Consider the following 19,356-nt stretch of genomic DNA (forward strand, 5'->3'; position numbering starts at 1 on the left):
AGGGGTTAGGGGTGGGACTTCTGGTCCTAAGATGACAATCAGGGGGCAGGGCACCTGTCAATAGGTGGCAAAGCCCTGCAGGTGGGAGGGACAGAGCAAGGGGCGGACCCCCCATGACCCTGATTTGAGTTGTGCCTCAAGGTTGGGAGCCACTGGGCTAGACTCTAGAGCAGAAGCAGCCTACAAATAAGCAGTACAACTTCAATGCAGACATAGGCAATGCTTAGTGGTGGTACGGGAGTGGGAACATGCCCCCTCTGAGATTGGCTGCTGCCAAAGTCACTTCCAGCTTCTGTGAGCAGTCACTGCCACCCCCCCTCACTGCTGATGTGGCCACGGGCAGTCCCCGCTTGCTGCTTACCACCACCGATAGTGGCTGTGGATGGTCCCTGCTCACCACCCTTCGCTCACCACCCGTCACCCTTGCCACCATTACCTCTGCGGCTGCCTTCAGGTGGTCCCCGCATGGTCCACCCTTGCCACCGACGTCACCACAGCCACCTGCAGGCAGTCCCCACTCACTGCCAACATGCCCCCACTGCCAACACTGCTGTCTCCTACAGGAGGTCGCTGTGCCCCTCAACTTCCAGGGGCATGTGTCATTCACGCATGCAGAGGAACTTGCAGGGGAGAGAGGGACTGGAGGCAGACTGAACTGTCTATACCTATGCCCCACCTGTCTGGAGTGCTTCTGTCTCCAGGGCACTGCAAACAAAGGAAGCCCCATTTTCATGGATTTTTGGATTTTCCCTGTGAAGAGGTTAACTAAGCTTCTGGCTTCTGCCATTTGAAAGACAACCAGCAGTTATGAAACAAGACATCTGTGGATGCTTGCTAGTCACATGGCTGAAATGACCCCAGATAGGATTCACCTGATATCCTGGTACTGAAAGGGCCCCTGCTGTGGGACATAGCCTGTTACGTTATTCTAAATTTCAATGAAACAGAGAAACTTCCCTTACTTGTGAAATAGAAACCAAGCATCATTTTTTTGGTGTGTCCATTATTTCTGTGCTTTATATGCAGGCTGAGAATTTTGAAGATGGGTAAGAAATTGGGATGCCCAATACCTATTAAATTTAATGTCGACTGGACCGCCAAAGTCTTTAAAATATTCTGCAAAACTCAACCATACAGAACGTGACTCTAGATTTCCTCATATCTCAGCCTTTGTGGCGGGAAAGGGGAAAGTGGGGGTGGGTCTGGCCAATCATCCTTCCCCATTCTCTGGCTGGGGACATGCAGGTTGTTTCCAGTCCCTTTATCTTCCTGGGTAATACAAAGGGAGTGAAGCAGAGCACTGAATCTTCTCACCTGCCTTTAGCAAACGTTCATCAACTCATTTGCTGTGACCTTCCCAACCTCTGATAAGTCGAATAACCTAGTTCAGGGGTGTCCAACCTTTTTGAAGGTGGGGCCAGATCACAAACTTTTTATCACCCAGTGGGCTGGCGAGCCATATTCAAAGACCTCACAGAAAGTGGTATCACATCAGGAAGTGATGTCACGTGACCTTTGACACCAATGAAGGTCTCAAGAATATATGAAAGGGTCATGAGCAAAAGTGTGTTCTCCTTTAAGGAGAAAAATATATAATTGTGGCTTTTCTCTTGTGGGCTGGCAGAGTTCCAGCCTGCAAGGGGCTACTTAAGGCCCCCCATGCACCCCACACTGGGGCACTGGGGTCTGGAGGTAGGAGCAGTGAGGGACACTGAGTCAGGACTGTGAGAGGCAGGGATCTCCCACACACACACAGGTGCCGGGAGCCCAGAGTCACCGGCCCAGCCCCGGGGGAGGTGCCGTCTTCCTGCTCCAACTCTGGCTCTGGCCTGGCCCGGCCCAGCTCTACCTGTGGTGCCCTGGCTGGGCAGGAGGCGGCAGAGGCAGACAATGAGGGTGAGCCAGGCCACTACACCGCCTCTGCGGGTCCGCATCACCGTGCTGCACCGGGCTGGAGGGAGCCGGAGCCGGGGCCGGGGCCGGGCGGCACCTCTGGGCGCAATGAGTTCAGGCTCCGCCCAAGCCTGGGGCTGCCCCACACGGCGTGGCCAGTGCCGACAGCCCGGCAGGAGGAGGCACCTACCCATGCCACCTCTGCTAGCAACCCGGGGCCGGGCGGCCAAGCTGGGCTGCCTCTCACCTGCAGGGGGGAGCGGTGGCTTCCCCACGTGGTGCTGGGGACAGGAGGAGGCGGGCCAGGTCTGCACTCCTCTTCCCACACACATTGTGTTGGCAATGTCAAGTTGACACGGTGCATGTGGGAACCTTGTCCCTTCCTCAGCAGCCATTAGGGGCTGGGGGAGGGACAAGGGGCAGGAACGAAAGTAAACCATGTTTACTTTCATTTCCCATTGCAGCATCACGGGCCACAGAATATGCCTTGGCGGGACATATGTTGGACAAGCCTATTTAGCACTCTCTTGCCTTTATTACCTCACAGCAAGAATACCTGGGTATGGTTCTCACTGATGACACCTGGTTCCCATCAGGAGTAATTCTCTTGGCTTTAGTGGAATTAATCCTAATGTAAAGAACTGAAAGGAGAATTCAGGCCTTCTCTAGGCTATGAAGACCGTCCAAGGACTTTCTGTGCCCTTAGCAATAGCTCTATTGTCAGTTTACCTTACCCTGTAAGGAAGAACATAGCAGATAAGTCACCAAAGGTAATTTAGGGCTAACATTCATATGTAAACATAATGCAGTGGTTAATTCTCATACAGAAAGGCCAACAGCATATGGTGAAATAGGCTGCAGAGGCTGACTCAAGCATCAAATGTGTTAGCAAGCTACCTGTCATTTAAAGGAAAACATGCTAGGAGAGATAATATAATACAAGGCTGATATTTTGCTGTCTTGTGCTCTAGAGCTAGAGTGGAGAACCTGGCCCTCCAAGTGTATACGCACTCTTAGATCAATATTAATTGTATTGACTTCTTACCATAATGCAAGATGTTTTTTTCTAGCCCAGCAGTTCTCAACCTTTTTAGACTCAGGGCACCGCCTTGCAAAATGCTAGCTCAGCTTTCCCTTATTCTTCTTTGACTATGGAAAAATAGCAGAGCAATTCTTTTGTTGCAAAGAACTCTAGAGATCTCAGACCCATGATAGGCCAGAATGTTTTTGACACTATGGATTCCTACTTGAAATCTCTTGGTTTATGTTGCGAATCATGTGTAGATGGTTGCACACCTGAAGTTGCATGCTATCCTGCAACATCTTTCAAAGGATCTCACTGCCTCCCAAGGTGCCATGGCACCTGTGTTGAGAATCACTGCTCTAAGCTATTGGAAAGCTAGGAAACTGAGAAACAACCACATTAAATACATGACTCCAATCTTGAAGGCCTGTGCCCAACTGCAGCTGTCATTCTGTTTGCTGGCCAGAAATTTTTGATGTAAAGTTTTTCAACAAAAATGACATTTTGTTGCAAAGCAAAGCATTTATAAAAATTTGCAAATTAAAAAAAATTGTTTTAAGAAAAGTGGTTTGATAGGGCGTGTCCACACATGCAGGCATGTATTCTTGCACCAGCTCAAGTAGAACTGGTGCAAATTTGAGTTGGGGCTTTTTGCCTCAGCGCATGTGCCCAGACATGCACTTTGGTGTGGGGCAAATTGTCCCACTTGGGGCAAAATAACCCTGCCTGGCTCCTCCCAGATCCATAGCCAGGGGGAGCTAGAGGCTGGGGCCCCAGCAGTATAAAAAGCTGCCCTGGCAAATAGCTCAGTGCTAATTGCTCTCAGGAGCTTCTGAGGCTCAGCCGATTAGTACCTGGGAACATTACCGCTTGTGCCAGCTGGACTGCTGAAGCAGCCCTGAGAGTTCTCTGCACCCTTTACCCACTGCAGCAGTCTGGCAGTGGGGGCTGTGGCCTGGCTGTGACCTGCTGCACAGCTGTAACAGCATGTGGCTCCAAGGGTGCATGCCTGCCAGACCTGGCTGGGGACTGCAAGGCCAATAGAGGCATCTGCACCTCTGGGTCAGCTGTCAGTGGGCTGTGGCTACAAAGTTGGCCTTTGTGAGGTACTGCTGCCATTTATATCATTGCCCGGCCACCTGGGCAGTTATTGTCCAGAACATGTTCTCAGCGTGGTGGCCTGCTTTGAACTGTCAAAGCACGTCCTCCTGGCCCCAAGTGACCAGGAGATCAGCCACCTCCAGCTGGGTCCTGGGTGCCAGCTCTGAGCAGGTTTGTCTGCCTGGGTCCTGCCACTTGGCCCACTAGCAGGAATTCTGGTGTTCCCTATTTAACAACTGCAAAATGCCTGATTAAAAAAAATCCCAAAGCCACTCTTTTAAATACCCCCAAATCCATGTTCTTCCACAAGTAAAACAAAGGACCACCAGGGAGGGGTGGAGGGAAGAGAGAGAGATATCAAATTAGTTGGGCAATGTTTTATTGATATATTTACAATTTTCAAGCAATTTGGAAGCCTACCAGTGCCTCCATCATTATAACAAAATAAATCCTAAATATCTATGTTTTGATGTTTGTTTTTGGTTTCCTTATCAATGGTGGTGTGTGACAGGGGGATGTGGGGTTTGCAGGAGCAGGGTGGGAAGGGGGGATGTGGGTGGTTGTATGGGTGGGTGTGGAGGGATGTGGGGGGATGCAGATCAGTATGTGGGTAGGTGTGGGGGAACTGTGTGTGGAGGGGACTTAAAAGTGGTGGATCCCCTGTCCCCCACAGCACATGGACTACCTCCCCTGCAGGGTCCCAGGTCCCATCCCTCTACTCCCAGCAATCCCCCTAGAGCCACTCTACCCAGCCCCAGCCCTGCCACCTCCCTCATCTCCAGCCCCCTGCTCAATCTCCTGCTCATCTCCAGCATCCCAGAGCTAGAGATGAGTAGGAGAATGAGCAGGGGGATGGAGTCAAGCCAGAGGCTGGAGATGAGCAGGGGAATGTCTCCAGCTCATCTCCAGGGGCTGATCTCCATCCCCCTCCTCCAGGAGCTTGTCTCTAGACCCCGCCCCCATCACTGCCCCACCCAACCCGAGCCTCCCAGAACTCGAAAAAACCCCTCACTCACTGGCTGCTGGGGACTCATGGCAAAGTCCCCCAACACAGCATGTGGCAGAGGGGGCAGCAGGGACTGGGTCTTGCCACCTGGCACCTGCGCTGCCACTGCCTCATTGCACAGGTTCAGCATGGCTCAGCGGAGCACCTCGCACTGTCTGGGAGCTGGGGCGGCTCCAGCTGTTGCCTGGAGCTTGGCACTGCACAGCCCCAGTGGCCCGAGCTCCCAGACAGTGCGCAGTGCTCTGCCCAGCCAAGCTGAACCTGTGCAATGAGGCAGTTGCAGTGTGGGTGCCAGGTGGCCAGGGTCAGTCCCTGCTGCCCCATGGGGGGGTGGTCTGCTGTGAGTTCCCAGCAGCCTTGATGGCTGCTGCTACAGCTGGGCGGGGCAGCCAGTGGGGAGCTGGGAAAAGGTGGAGTAATGATTGGGGGGCTGGGAGAGCAAGCAGGGGATGACGCTTGGTGGGGTCCCCCATGGTCCCTTCCACCCTTCTGCAGCCCCCTCCACGCGCTTACCTGACACAAAGCGCCAGTCCCAGTTGCTGCAGCCAGCACTGCTGCTTGCCCTGATCAGGCAGGCAGCGTGCTTCAGTTTCGGGGCAAGAACCAGCCATAGAGATGCTCTGGCTTGCTACAATAGTGTCTCTGTGGAGGACCTGAGCCTTCAGTTGCCTCAGGGCACAGTTGGGGACCATGCCTTGCCCTGCTGTTTTGCAGTGCATTTTCTTTTGACCCCTGGATATCCAGGGGTCTAATTTTGACCCTGCACTGCAAGTTTGCAGTGCAGGAAACATTTTTTTGTTCCTACACCTGCCTCTTGCAGCGCCTCAAAGGGGTTTCAGATGCTGCAAGAAGCATGCGCACGCTCGTCTGGAGGTGCCCATAATGTCCAAATCCCAGTTGTGATGTATTCCAGGTGAAAAGATTTGATTTTTTTCCCAAAACCACCTTTTTTAGTTAATTTTTTCATTTTTATATCATTGTTGCTACAAAAGGTCAAACCAGAACAAATGTTACAGTTTTGTCTAAACAATGTTCCAGTTGGCCAAAAAGGAAAATTATTTTTGGAATTTTGTTGATCATGAAATTTGAATTTTTCTGGCTTTGTTCTGATTAAACAAGAAAAAAAAATGACATAGTAGAACTTCCCGCTAAATGGAAATCAGACTCCTAAGCACCCTTCTCTGTAGGCCCTCATACTACCCACATTACTGGAGCATCTGAACAACTATTAGTAGCACATCCCATGATGTGATGAACATTTGTTCATCTCCTCCTCCCCCAAGGGGAGGATGGGGCATGCAATGCAGTTTTGTTTTCAAAGAGTGTGTGTGTATGTGTGTCTGTTTGTGCATCTATCTATATCTATCTATCTAGATCTCAGAATTGTGTTTGTTTTGTATGTACACATTGTTATGTGCTTTTACTGACAGGGTTGAAGAACATTGTTTTGCAGCTGAAATTGAAAATAAGGACATCTGTGATTGTCACTCTTAAGGGGCCGGAAAAGGCTTTGTCACAATTTGACTTAAAATTTCAATCTGACATTATAAACATGTACACAAGAGATTTCAATGCGGCTAACAAACAGCAGTAAAAGTTGTAGCCATGCACTGCTTTCTGCTGGGTAGCTGCTTGTTTCGTACTACAAGGAGATACAATATCCTAGGTCTTCCCAAACTTCTCCAGGGCTTTCTGTGTGATATAATGGCCCACACAAACATTAATGGGAATGTCACTGCATTTAGCACATAAAATTGGTTCCATTTAGGGCCCAACCATGAGCACTGGAAAAAATACAGACATCAAGAGAAAGCAAACAAAGCAATATTTATTTAATGAAAATAAATACAATAGGAAAATAGTAGGGTTGGAGGGATACTATCAGTGTAAGCCACTTCCCCATGACATACAGAATCCATAAATGATTTAAGTTTGAGACTACTGACCTTTCCCTGGATATCAATGAGCAATTTTTGGCACGTGGCTTTTTGAAAACCTGAAATGTCAACTACTAAACAGTAATTTGTCTCAATCTTAGCTAGATATGCTGTCACTCCACTGCAGGATCTCATTCAAATCCCACAGCTCCGCATGGGAGTGAGACCTGGGAACAGTGTGACAACTACCAGTTCTATTTGCACTGACTCACTGGGAGAATGCATTTCATTCTGAGAACTTACTATAGCAGACAGGAATACTAAAGTAAAAAGTACATATTGGTGACCCCAAGATGAAAGGAGAATCCCAGAACCGAGCACAGTGTTAGGAACCTACAACTGTGTTAGGAACATGTGCATGTGTCTATAACAATTCATACTTCTGGACTTCAAAAAAAAAAAGAACAAAAAAAAAGAACACCTTTGTGACCTATCTGCATAGACCATGTAACAAGGAGCAAAGTAACCACAGACATGACAAAATTCTCATGATATTGATGACAAAGGAATACAGATGACAGCATGAAAGTACATCATAATATTGCTAAATGTATCAAGGGAGAAGAAACAAAATATAAGTGCATGGTTAGCTTTTGCATCATCCTTTTCCTACCATTAAAAAAAAGATGACTAAAAAACAGCGCTTTGGAAACAAGATCCACTGGACTCGTATGGTTCATGAACTGAATTAAGTAAAAAAAAAAAGAGTCAATAAATCCTGCCATTTCTGCAGGACTGTTATAATTTGGAAATGATTGCGAGTCTTTAAGTCATGTCAATACATGTAAAGTGATACAGTCAAAAAAATATAAATCTTCAAATAATTACAGAAATACTGGAGAGAGGAGGAAGTATATTTTATGATCTTGGTTTTTTCCTAATCTCTTCATCCCAGTCAAAATCTAAAGTAGCATCATCTATATCTGCGATTGAGAAGAGAGACTTTCCTGCAACCACATTTTTACTACTGGCATTTCCCAATGCAAAACATTTCCTTTTGGTGCCAGTGCATTCAAAGGGGGTCTTCAGAGGCTGCCCTTGGCTTGATTTCTTGTGGCTGGTGACACTGGCTTCAGGTGGGTTTTCCAGTTTTGATTCAAGGGATGAAGCAAAGGAAAACGTGGCTAATTTTGCTAACGTGCTAGAGCATACTTCTTTTGTGCTGCGGCCACCAAGTTTTTCCTCACCATCACTTTTCTCCTCTCCAGGTGGAGGTGACACAGCACAGGGTTGGACAGCAGAACATCCAGGTTCTTTGAGTTCTCTTTGTAAAGCTTCATTCTGCTGCTGCTCTAGTCTTTTATTATTAGATAGTGTCTTCTCCAAATGACTAGTTCCTAATGTCACTGTTAGCTGTTTTTGGCATGTCTCAGAGAGGTAACATTCTTCCCCCAGTTCCTTTCCTTCAGTCACAATCCTGGAAAACCTGTGAGGCTTAAAACCAGCCTCCATTTCTGATGGAGGCAACTCTGCAGTGCTTTTATTTTCAGAAGAATGCAAAAATTTTGTTCTTGGTCGGAATGAAAATTTAGCCAGTTTAGCAACTGGAGGCCTTACATGGTCAGTGATCTCTGGACCGTAGGGAGTTGCTACCAGTGCTGTCTTCACTGCTTGATCTTTATTTCTTTTCCTTGCTGAAGTTATCGGGTTTGTAGCTGAGACAGGCCCATTATTTCTTCCCTTTTCTACTGCACAATCTGTAGTCACACTAAATGAAGGAACCACTGAATCACTTGTGGACTGTAAAGGTGATGGGAAAGGAAGGGCCTCTGTCTCAGGGTCCTGTGTACTTGTACAAAATTCATGAGATTTCTCTGCATGCACTCTTTGCCACTTCTTGGAGACCCGCTGTGTAATCACTGAATCAGGTGCACTAGTATTTGCTGAGTCTGGATCTTCAACATTTGCCTCTGAAGAAAGATGCTTCTGAACTTTAGCCCTTTTCCCAACAATGCCAGAAACTACATTCTGACTAAAAGAAACATCTTGGTCAGTAGTTGCCAGGGACTGTCCCACCCTAGCTTCCTGGCCTGGTCTCGAACTGTATTTTTCTTTAGAACAGGATTTGTCATTCAGTATTTTCAAAGTTAATTTATCTTGAGGTATCTTGGGGACTGGAGATTTCTGAACACCGTCTTCACCATCAGCGTTGCCATCTCCTAGGGTGTCAAACCAGGCCAAACTGCTGTCAGCATTGCTCTTGTTATGCTTACTCAGGTGTTTTGTACTGTGATTACCAGATCCCTGGCTCATTGAGCGTCCTGGATCAGCTCCCTGGTGTCCTTGGATCAAAGGAGATTGCTGTTCAGAGTTATTCCCTTGTCGATCTGAAAACTGATCTGGATGGGGCATTTGTTTTGACTCTCTGAAGGTATCATCTTTTAAAGATCCATGAGTAGTATTTTCACTTGTCTTTTCAGGTGGTGAACAGCATGAATTTGCATTCTGTAATCTGTGGGATGAGGAGAAAAAAATTTAGACATAAATTAGTTATTTTTTTATTTTCCCTCCTATTTTGGCTTTAGTCGTATATGAGAATAAGGAAACTGCAAAAGATCCAGGCAGTATAACAGAATGACAAAGTCCCATACATAACACTGACTTTAATGACTGACTTCATTTTGTTCCCCCAACAGATTTCTAGACTAAGTAGGTCTTATTACTCGAAGTGAGGCCCATCTCACTGGGAATGCTATTCAGGGAGCAAGGTGCTATGTATTGTAAGGGCGACAGGATTTGCTCTAAAATCATCACTCCAGCAAAAGCTCTATGGACTTTGCTAAAACAAAAAGTAGAGGGTACTGTGAAAATTTAGATTACTCTATCTGGCAACCCAGTTAAGAGTTGGAATTAAAGTAATTTTTCCTATGAAGGTACATATCAAGAAACTGCCTATTACAAGAGGGAAGCCTTATGGATGGATGATCTACCAAACAAGATCATTAATATCCCTGTTACTCTTTTCAAAACAATAGGAGTTTTAAGTCTTGAGATTCCAGCCATATTTTGGTTTGGTTAATTATAGTTCATTGCCCACAGCTAAATGTACTGATTTCAGTAGGAGGCAGCATTTTTCTACACTTAATGCCTTAAAAACAGTGTTTCTATGCACTGTTAAATAATAGCCAGGTTCCATCCAAAAGATGACTATTTCATTAGTGGGTGAAGTGATTCCTTTGCAAATTAAGTAGCTTGTATACTCTAAGGCAGAAAATGCTGCATAATTACCAGGCATTTACTGGTGTTAGTTATTATTAGAAGTATAGAGATCTTCAAGATAGAAAGCATTAGCAAAGCAAAATGATACAGATCAACAAGAATGACAAAAGATTTACAATAAACCTGACAAAGAAACTTTGAATTGGGAATGGGTTTCATTTTTAGCTTAGAAGATGGGGAAGACAGCATAGCAGTCTTCCAAAGCAGAAAAAGGTTGCTGTAAAGAGGATTCTGATGAATTGTTCTTCACTTCTAATGGGGGAAGGAAAAAGAGAAACCAGCTGAATTTCCAGGAAAGATTTGGGCTGGCTTTTAGGAAAAACTGAACATAGTGGAGACTTTTTAAGAATAGGTGAAAAGAAATGCATCGGGGTGGTCTACTTTGATTCTGTCTCAATGCTGGAGATGGACCCGATGATTTGTTGAGGTCCCTTCTGACTCTGTGTTTCTATGGTTCTATATTATTTTTCTATTTTAAAACTGATTTGTTCCGTCTCTTGGAACTACCTCACTTTAATTGGCTTTTATCATTCTATACTGATTTAGAATGTGTCTTACGCTTTGTTACAAACCTGAGCTGAAAACCTATTTTAAGAGAAAATTGTATTTTCACAGCCACTTTTATTCCTTCACCTTCTTTAATAAAGAGAGAAAAAAGAGCAAGGTTAAGAGAAAAAACATCCCCAAGTCTGTGTTGCTTATGGAGCATAATCTCAGTCCAGGAAGCAAAAGTTATTTTTTCTGTAGATTATGATTATTTCAGGCCAATTCTAGCTTCCTCCTCTCATTCTCAGTAAGTTAAAGAAAGTTCTCTCTGAATACGAGCAAGTGGAATTTCCAAAGACGATAGCACTGAGCTGAAAAATGCTGAACGCTCAGCAAAGGTCTAAAATGCTTTCAGTGGCGAAATAGTAAAAATCACCAGAAAAAATATACTTTAATCCCATCTTTTCACCTATTATCAGAAAGAGAAGGATACCAACAAACCAGATATAACATAAGCTTTTAAAAAAGAAAGGGAAGTATGCTGTACTTTATCAAACTGGCACCAAAAGGTTACACAGAATCAAACATTCAGTATGTGAGAGTGACTTTTTGGCCCTAGTGAACTGAGTTTAAATTTATCTAGACAGAGGAATGATGTGCGAGTGAGAAATCATTAAATTTTTTTTCAACTCTCCATAAACTCCACCATCCCAGAATGAAAAATGGCCTTGTAACGATCTCAGAATGGTACTTTTAACCATCCCATGCTTTGTCATCTCTACTAAAGGCCGATTCTATTTTTAGGCTCTCTTAGTACAATTATTGTCATCAAACAGTTCTTTTACTATATGGTATTGGATTCTTTTGTTAATCGTATATTATAACCTGTCGAGTCTTTGGAGTTCTTTATGCAGAAGATGCTGAAGCTCCAGTCTCTCCAAGATGAGTTCACATTGCATTCGATACTGCTCCATTGGGTTTTCTGGAAATGAGGTGTGCAATGCATTGATGCCTCCAAGAAGTGCACCTCCCTACATGGTGGAAAAGCAGACACAATTTGGTTATTCAGCATCAGCTTTTAACAGCAAAGACAGTTTACACACAATCTTCCCTTAGCTAGTTTAGGGCATGATATAGCAAATGCCTACTGAGTAACTTTACTAACACAAGTAATTCCAAATGGGACTACTGATATATGAAAAATTATTCATGCAATTACATTTTTCCATGATCCTTAGGGTGCTGACAGATATTCCTTTAATGGCATGATGGGATATGATCCCTGATTCCCGACAATTGCGCCTGCTGCCAGTCCACACATGGAAAGCAGAAGTGCAATTTTTGGGAATACATCAGATCTCAACTGCAGGACTGCAGCACAAAGAGCTCTGGGCATGGTTTTGCAAGTCACCGGTGGAAGGAGTTGTTCAACTCATCCTGCCTGGAAACTGCAAACCCAAGGACTCCTGCACAGAAGACTCCAGGATCAGAGGAGCTTCTCCTTGATCTTGGCATCCTAGTTTGCCTGGACATCTGAATACTGTGCAGGTAGCCGAGGCGTGCAGGTGGGTTCTCGACTTCTCAGAAAGATTCCTCAGTCTTGGGCTCCTGGCACCCCAGGACTTTCAAAACCTGTAGGTGCAGCCCAGTGGGGCTGCATGTGCAGCTTTGAAACTGCTACATGAGGGCCAGTCAACCCAAGACGTTGACTGCTTTGCTCTGAATTTCCCTGGGAGCTGTGGGGCAAGGGAGTCACTGTGCCTAGTCACAGAAGCCCCAGGATTAATTGTGCCATAAATGTAATGTATGTCAGGTGCCTTAGTTTATTATTATTTAGATGCAAGAGAAAATACAAAGATGATCTATTGACTTGAGGATATGGGTTATAAAAATGGACATTTAGAAAAGAAAAAACCCTCTTAGACTAAATACAGATGTGGGATTTCACTCGGGACAAAGACTATTTAAACTGTACAAGCTTTTTATTCTGTCTCATTTTAAGTACCTGTGGAGTATCTGATATAACACTTTTTCCCCCAGAACAATCAGGGTTAATTGGAGTTAATCGTCATTCAAACTACAGATGTAAATGACTGTCGGCATCTATTTTGATGCAAGTCAAAGCTAGGGACAGTCACAATGGGCATTTATACATGGGCTCTAAAATGGAAGGTGAGGAAGATGGGGGGTGCTTTAATTAGAGTGGCTCCTGGAGTACACATGCTCTTGGAGCTCTGAAAAATGGCAGCAGGGGCGCTTTAACTAAAGCTCAAACTAATTTCAGTTAAAGCACCTTTAACATTTTTCAGTGCAGGGATGATACTTGTGATGCTGGAGTCTTCTGGAATGTGGTAATTACCATGCTCCAGCAGACCCAACTGATTTAATCTCTTCTGATGCACTGTAATTACAGCGCATCAGAACAGTCTTGCTGTGCGTGTATATGCACCCAATGTCTGTTTTTACCCTTACTGCCCTGTAAAAACTCTGACCTGACAGTAACTTCTACAATAGAAGTGGGCAATATTTTGGGCTGGAGGGCTACTTAACGAGTTTTGGTGAGCTGTTAAAGTCTGGAGTGGGGAGGAGATGCCAGTTGATCCCATACAGCTCGCCAGCTGCTGTTGGGAGCCTGAGGACAGAGGGCTGTGCCATGCATTGCTCTGCTTTTCTGCAGCTGCCACCGGGGCTGGGCTGTGCAGCCTGCAGACTGCTCTACCCTCCTGCATTCAGGCTCAATCCCCCACCAATTCTCCTGGCTTTCTGTTGTTGCTGTACAGTCCTGGAACTGTGGCCACCAGCAACGTGGGACAGGATGCAATACAGTGCACTGAATAGCCATCCCACCCACTCACTGCAATGAGCCGCTGTTGCCACATCACACCAGGAAAGTTGGGGGCAGATGCCCCAGGCTGAGACCCCTTCTCCATGTCCTCCCCCTGCCCCTGTGGCCAGCATGGATTGACCTCTTAGTGGCACCACTACAGCAGCAGCTCATCGTGGCAGGTGGGTGGGCTGGTATGACAGCCACTCAGCACGCTGCATTACGCCCTGTCCCATGGGGGTCCCGCTGCCAGCAGCCACAGTGATAGGACTGCACAGCCGCAGCGCCAACAGGAAGCTGTGGGGTGCAGGAGGAAGGATTGATATGGTGTGGCCGGGTGGAGGAGTCTGTGCGCTGTGCAGCTAGGCCTGGCTCTGGTCGTGGCAGAGCAGAGCTGCGCAGGGCACAGCCCGCCCTCCTCAGGCTCCCAGTGGCTGGACAGAATCAAATAGTGAGCTAGATATGGCCCCCATCGACGGTACTTCGCCCTCCTCTGTTCTGTAAGTGGGTGTGACCACCGCACCTAGTTTGCATATTGAAGGACAGGAACACTGGTCAAATAGCTAAAATATAGGAAAGTCTGGACTGGGTATTAGGACTTTTCTATGTGAGGGAAAGTGATCTGTAAAACTGTTCCTGAATAATGATTCTGAAATAACTCTTATAATCGAGTTATTTGGGAGTAACTTCTCTATGTGGCCACCCTATTCAGGAAGACAAGCAATGGTATTGTAGAATACTGTGTTTACTTGACCTTAAGATGAGGTTCCTCCTCCCTCATTTAACATGGGGAAAATATAAAGGAATGCGTGTGTGTGTGTGCGTATACATGCATACATATATATACATGCACATGCATACTGACTTTCTACTGTGCTTTCCAGCTGAGGTTTAAATACATGCATTAATTAGTCTCACACACACAAAAAAAGACCTTTTTCCCCCCCTCAGAATGATTACTATTCAAAAAGTGAAGTAAGTATTCTAAAAAAAATACATTATTGTAGTACACACACTCACATATACTTTGCTAGATGCACGCACAAAAACACAAGCATAGTCCAAGACAAAAAACTATGCTAAGAAGGAGTTAAGCCAGAGTGCAAGTTAGTGAAACTCTAAATAAAAAACACTGCATGAATAGCATAACTATCTCAAAACCAGTGATGACAAACCAAGTAAATTAAAAAAATTAAGGGTGCATTTAAAATTGATCCAAATAGGTTAGTGTTTCTCCAGAATTAAACTTTTCAAGGATGAGAAAGGATGGAACGGGAAAGCAAAAAGGAAATAGGAAATATAAATGAAGACAAAGGAGGACAAGGTAAACATGAAAAACAGCTCTAGAATTGCTCTTGGGTTGCCTCTGAGGGTTCCAGTATGGCTGCAGTGACAAAAAGCTACTTTTTTATTTCACATCACTCAGAATCATAGGGGTCTGCAGAACTATAACCCACTTAAAGCAGAAGACTCACACTCTTACACCCCAAGGGAGTGTGAGAACCACTGTGTTAAGGCATAGAAATATACAATTAAGGCACTAAACAACCTTAAGTCTGCCTTGCAATGCTTAATTGGTCCCAAATATTTTAAAGACTTTTACATGTTTTCCACCCTTACATCATAACAGAGCAATGAGTATAGAGTAACAGCTGAGAGTAAGGGATCTTGAGTTCCATTGCAGGCTTGGCATAGGACAGGACTCGCTAGGAGAGACAGTCTCTTCTGCTTAGTCCCCTCAAATATGATCACTTCAGCCTGTGCTTGACCCATGCTTGTCTCTACCCTTTCCATATCTTCTCCTCACTTGACCTGTCCAGTCATGACTCCCTCAGTTGGAATGTGCACAGTGAACTAGGCAGAGATTGTAGGAAAAGAAAGTAGGGCCTTCAGGATTAGAACAGTGAAATCCTGCTATGGAGAACCGTATTTTAACTTGGTCTCCGCCACTGAGTTCCTTTGTGGTTTTCTAGCTGGTTACTAATTTTCCTTTCCCTCGTCTTCTGGGTGGCTGCTTTTCAGGAGTGCTGAGCCCTCACAGCTGCTACTGAAATCAATGGGAGATATGCTTGAATACATAAAGCCCTAGATAATACAAAGTACTATGAAAAATCAGGTTCAAGGATTCTCAAACTGGGCACTCAATTAGTGGGTATTTTTTACCTTAATCTTTCTATGCCTCGGCTCCAGATTGCAAATGTGGATAATATCACACACCAACCTCACAGAAGATTGTGAAGATAAATTAATTACATTTATCTGAAGCACTTGGATACTATATTGATGAATGTCATGAGAAAATTAAAAATTTGGCCTTTAGAACAGGGTTTGAATACTGCGAAGTAAATAAGGCCTGAGGTTAAACCTTAAACAAGAAAACAAAATAATGAATAGTTGCTCAGTAACTAAGTGCTGTCCAACCTGTGCAATCCATGAAGCCAAGGTCCTATGGGAAGACGTAATGTCTGATGATATAATTACAGATTGTATCCAAGTGCACATGCACAAGGGGAAAAAAAATCAAAGCTGCTCAGGCAATGTTAACTTTGGCACCTCCTAATTTTTTACTTTGCAACTGTAATAATGTTCTTTTAAATGTAGTGTGTGTATGCGCACATGCACACGCGTCCACATGTTTGTGTATTTAAGGTAACTACCTGTTAATTTTCAACCCTGGTTCCGCTACTCAAGTCTCCAGGCTGTGTGGTTTTCTGAAATACCATATGCAAGATGGGGAAAGCAGTTTATCCAGCTGCCAAAAGGCCAGCTCACATGTTCAACACTTCTGATTAGCACTTAGCTCTCTGCTTGATACAAGGCTAAGTAGAGCAGTACAGGTTCTTGACCAGTGGATAGGGGGACTCAGAGAAATTAGCGAACAAAGTTAGAGATCAGTAACGATATTGCATGTTTGCATTCTCTCTGGGCAGTAAATTTGAGTGCAACATAGTATATTAATTTGACTCTCCATTATTTATTAAAAGAAAAAAGAGGAATTCAAAATTACCTTCTAGCCCCAAAACTGTGCATAAATTTTTAATTGTACTGATTTAAAACAACTGCCTGTCAAATTCTGTTTGTTTATATTCTGTCTCCCAGGGTTCCCCTGCAATGTCATTTGGATATATTTTTCTTCTTCACCTTTTATCTGAACTGTGGTGCAGTATTGCTATATGCTGTTAAAAGGCTGTCTGTCCTAAATCAGTGATGACTGCATTATAGCAGGATTCATTATAGTGAATCTTTCTTCACTCTACAGCATTGCATCTTGTAATTCTCATTGAGACAAAACTCCACATGCAAGTACTTTCTGGTAGATATTCAAATGCAGGAATGGCAGTTAGTCTCCTATTTCTCTCAGAAAGTCACAGACACCTGACAGTGATTTGTGCCTTTGAATGTCAACTCCTGCGAGCTTTGTCTGTGGCCTTTCTTGCATGGGATGCTTACTGTGTGTTTTATTTATACTGTAGTAAGCGTTATTGTGCTGTATTAAAAGTTAGAAAATGTTCTGAGTAGCTGTACAGTCATGATTCCTACTCTAACTGTAACATGCAACAGTGTAGGACTGCACTGGAGGTGGCTCAAGCCTCTGGTGGTGCCAAAGCTGGGACCAACAAACACCTGATCTCAGCCCATGAACTGCACCAGTCTTGAACTTGCTCCAATGCGGTGCAGGGGCTGGGACCAACAATCAGCTGATTTTTGGTCCCAGCCAGGCACTGCACCAGAGCTAACTGTCAGTCTTGGGCCTGGCACTGTACCCAAACAATTCAAGACTCCAGCGTAGTGCTAGGGCTGGGACTGACAACCAGCAAGCTGTGCTGGTATTATTTCTGTGGAGCAACTGGAAGATAACTGAACACGTGCTGCTTAACACAATCTGGAGATACTCTGCCCCAAAAAGGAGTTTGATATGACCACATTTAGCATGATATGAGCACACTGAGCACATATTTTATTGCTTGAATGCAAGGACACTCAGGTTTAAGTGCAGCTAACACATCCTAAGTGTAATCTGCATGCCTTATGTAAGGACAGCAGTATACAGGCCGCTTTTGTAAAAGGCTTTTCTGGTCTTCTGGTTGAAAGGGGTTATAAATTATGATGTATTTTATGACTATATGTATACCAAACTATAGAGAAACACAGGAAATGCTTCACTGTATTAGGTAAATTTGTACCTTATAGACTAGCCAAAACATGGTGTATGCGTGTGTGTATACACACTATAGTTAATCTGTAAGGTTCAAATCTACCCTGCCTTCTGCTTGACTTCTGACTAACTACATCTCTTGCTACACTGGACCAGTGTCTGTCTAGTACAGTAGTTTGTCTTTGATGTAGCCACTACCGCAAGCTTCAGAAGGTGGAATTGGAAGCTCATAACAGACAAACTGAGATAACTGACTTATAGAAGATGTTTCTGCCTAAGTCTAGTTAGTGACTGACTTATGCCCTGAACCATAAGGATTCACAGCCCTTCAAGAATCCCCATGTACTCTATCAAAAAGCATTCTTATTGTCCATATATCTTTTATCTACGAAATGAAATTTTTGGCATCAGGTATATCTTTTGGTAATGTGTTCTGAAGATTAGTTATGCAATATGTATACAACTGTGTCATTTTTTGATTTTAGGTCTGTTGCCTTTATTTTTCAAATTAATGTTCCTGTGTTTAAATAACGGAGCCTTAGTACAAAAGAAAGCCAGGCCCTTTAAATCATTTCACTGTCTCTGCATGCAGAAATGCTACATAATGTATATGGACAAATGTTAGGCATCATTTTCATTGCCTGGATATTGTATTTATGTTGTTACCTTTCAGATTGGTTCATTTGTGTTCTTCGACAGTATTGGATAATGTGAATCTTATAGTCTCTCTAAATGTGCAGGTAAAAACTGTGATGGGATCTTATGTACAATTCATACAATTGCACCTCCTGCCATGCCACGTGTGCATTAGATCCCATTGTGCCTTGGTGCTGGTGCAGGAGGTGCCTGATCCTGGGCTCCCCGTGTACCAGCAACAATCTGAAAGGTAACAACAAACTCCCATGGCTGGGAGCTCTCTCAGCTGATGGGATTTTCAGCCACTGGGGTGTATGGTGCACTTCTGTGGCTGGGAGGTCACAGCAGCTGTGGCCTCCCAGTTGCGGGGGTGCACGGGGCCCTATGGTTGGGAGCCCTATCAGCCAGCAGCTCACACACTTAGAGGCATACATCCCGCCGCTGGGAGCTCCAATGAGCTGATGGGGCTCCCAAACACAGAGGCTCTTGGTCACACATTTAATTAATGACATGATAAGATGCAGCTACAAAGTTATTACACATATTTTGTAGAATACCTGTGTAGCTTATTCCTTTTTTTATGTGCCATTAATTGATTGAACGGTTGGCTGGTGGCCACTTAAGGTGTGATTAACTGGTTAATCGCGACTTAACCGTAATGTATAGATGGACCTTAGTACCATCTAATGATGAAAAAAGATTTACTCCTGCTCATCTTTAAAAGACTATTCTTTTTCTCTCACATAGGTAACTAATGTCTAATTAAAAAATACAAATGGCATTCATCTACCCATCTGCCATCATATCAACCTTCTCAGTTTAATAATTATCCTTATAGGCTTGGCAGTGCTACACTAGCTAGCACTACAGAAGAAAGAGACTTGGGGGTCATCACTGACCACAAGATGAACACGAGCCTTCAGTGCGATGTTGTGGCTACTAAAGTGACCGAAACACTGGCTTGCATCTATAGATGCTCCTCAAGCAAATCCCGGGACGTCATTCTCCCCTTGTACTCGGCCTTGGTGAGGCCGCAGCTGGAGTACTGCGTCCAGTTTTGGGCTCCACAATTCA

The 19,356-nt window shown here is 44.6% G+C and overlaps 1 protein-coding gene across 1 annotated transcript in view; it reads right to left on the reverse strand.

The window, feature by feature from the left end:
- Positions 1-6,826: 6,826 nt before the first annotated feature.
- MCM9 (minichromosome maintenance 9 homologous recombination repair factor) overlaps positions 6,827-19,356 on the reverse strand; it is a 74,930-nt gene continuing 62,400 nt past the window's right edge. The window contains 2 exon segments of the mRNA XM_019537963.1: positions 6,827-9,413; positions 11,552-11,697. Of these exon segments, the coding sequence (XP_019393508.1) occupies positions 7,820-9,413; positions 11,552-11,697 (1,740 nt within the window). The 3' untranslated portion in view covers positions 6,827-7,819.

This window comes from Crocodylus porosus, unplaced genomic scaffold, assembly GCF_001723895.1.
Source record: "Crocodylus porosus isolate Cpor-Errol unplaced genomic scaffold, CroPor_comp1, whole genome shotgun sequence".
In the NCBI taxonomy this organism is placed as follows: domain Eukaryota; kingdom Metazoa; phylum Chordata; order Crocodylia; family Crocodylidae; genus Crocodylus; species Crocodylus porosus.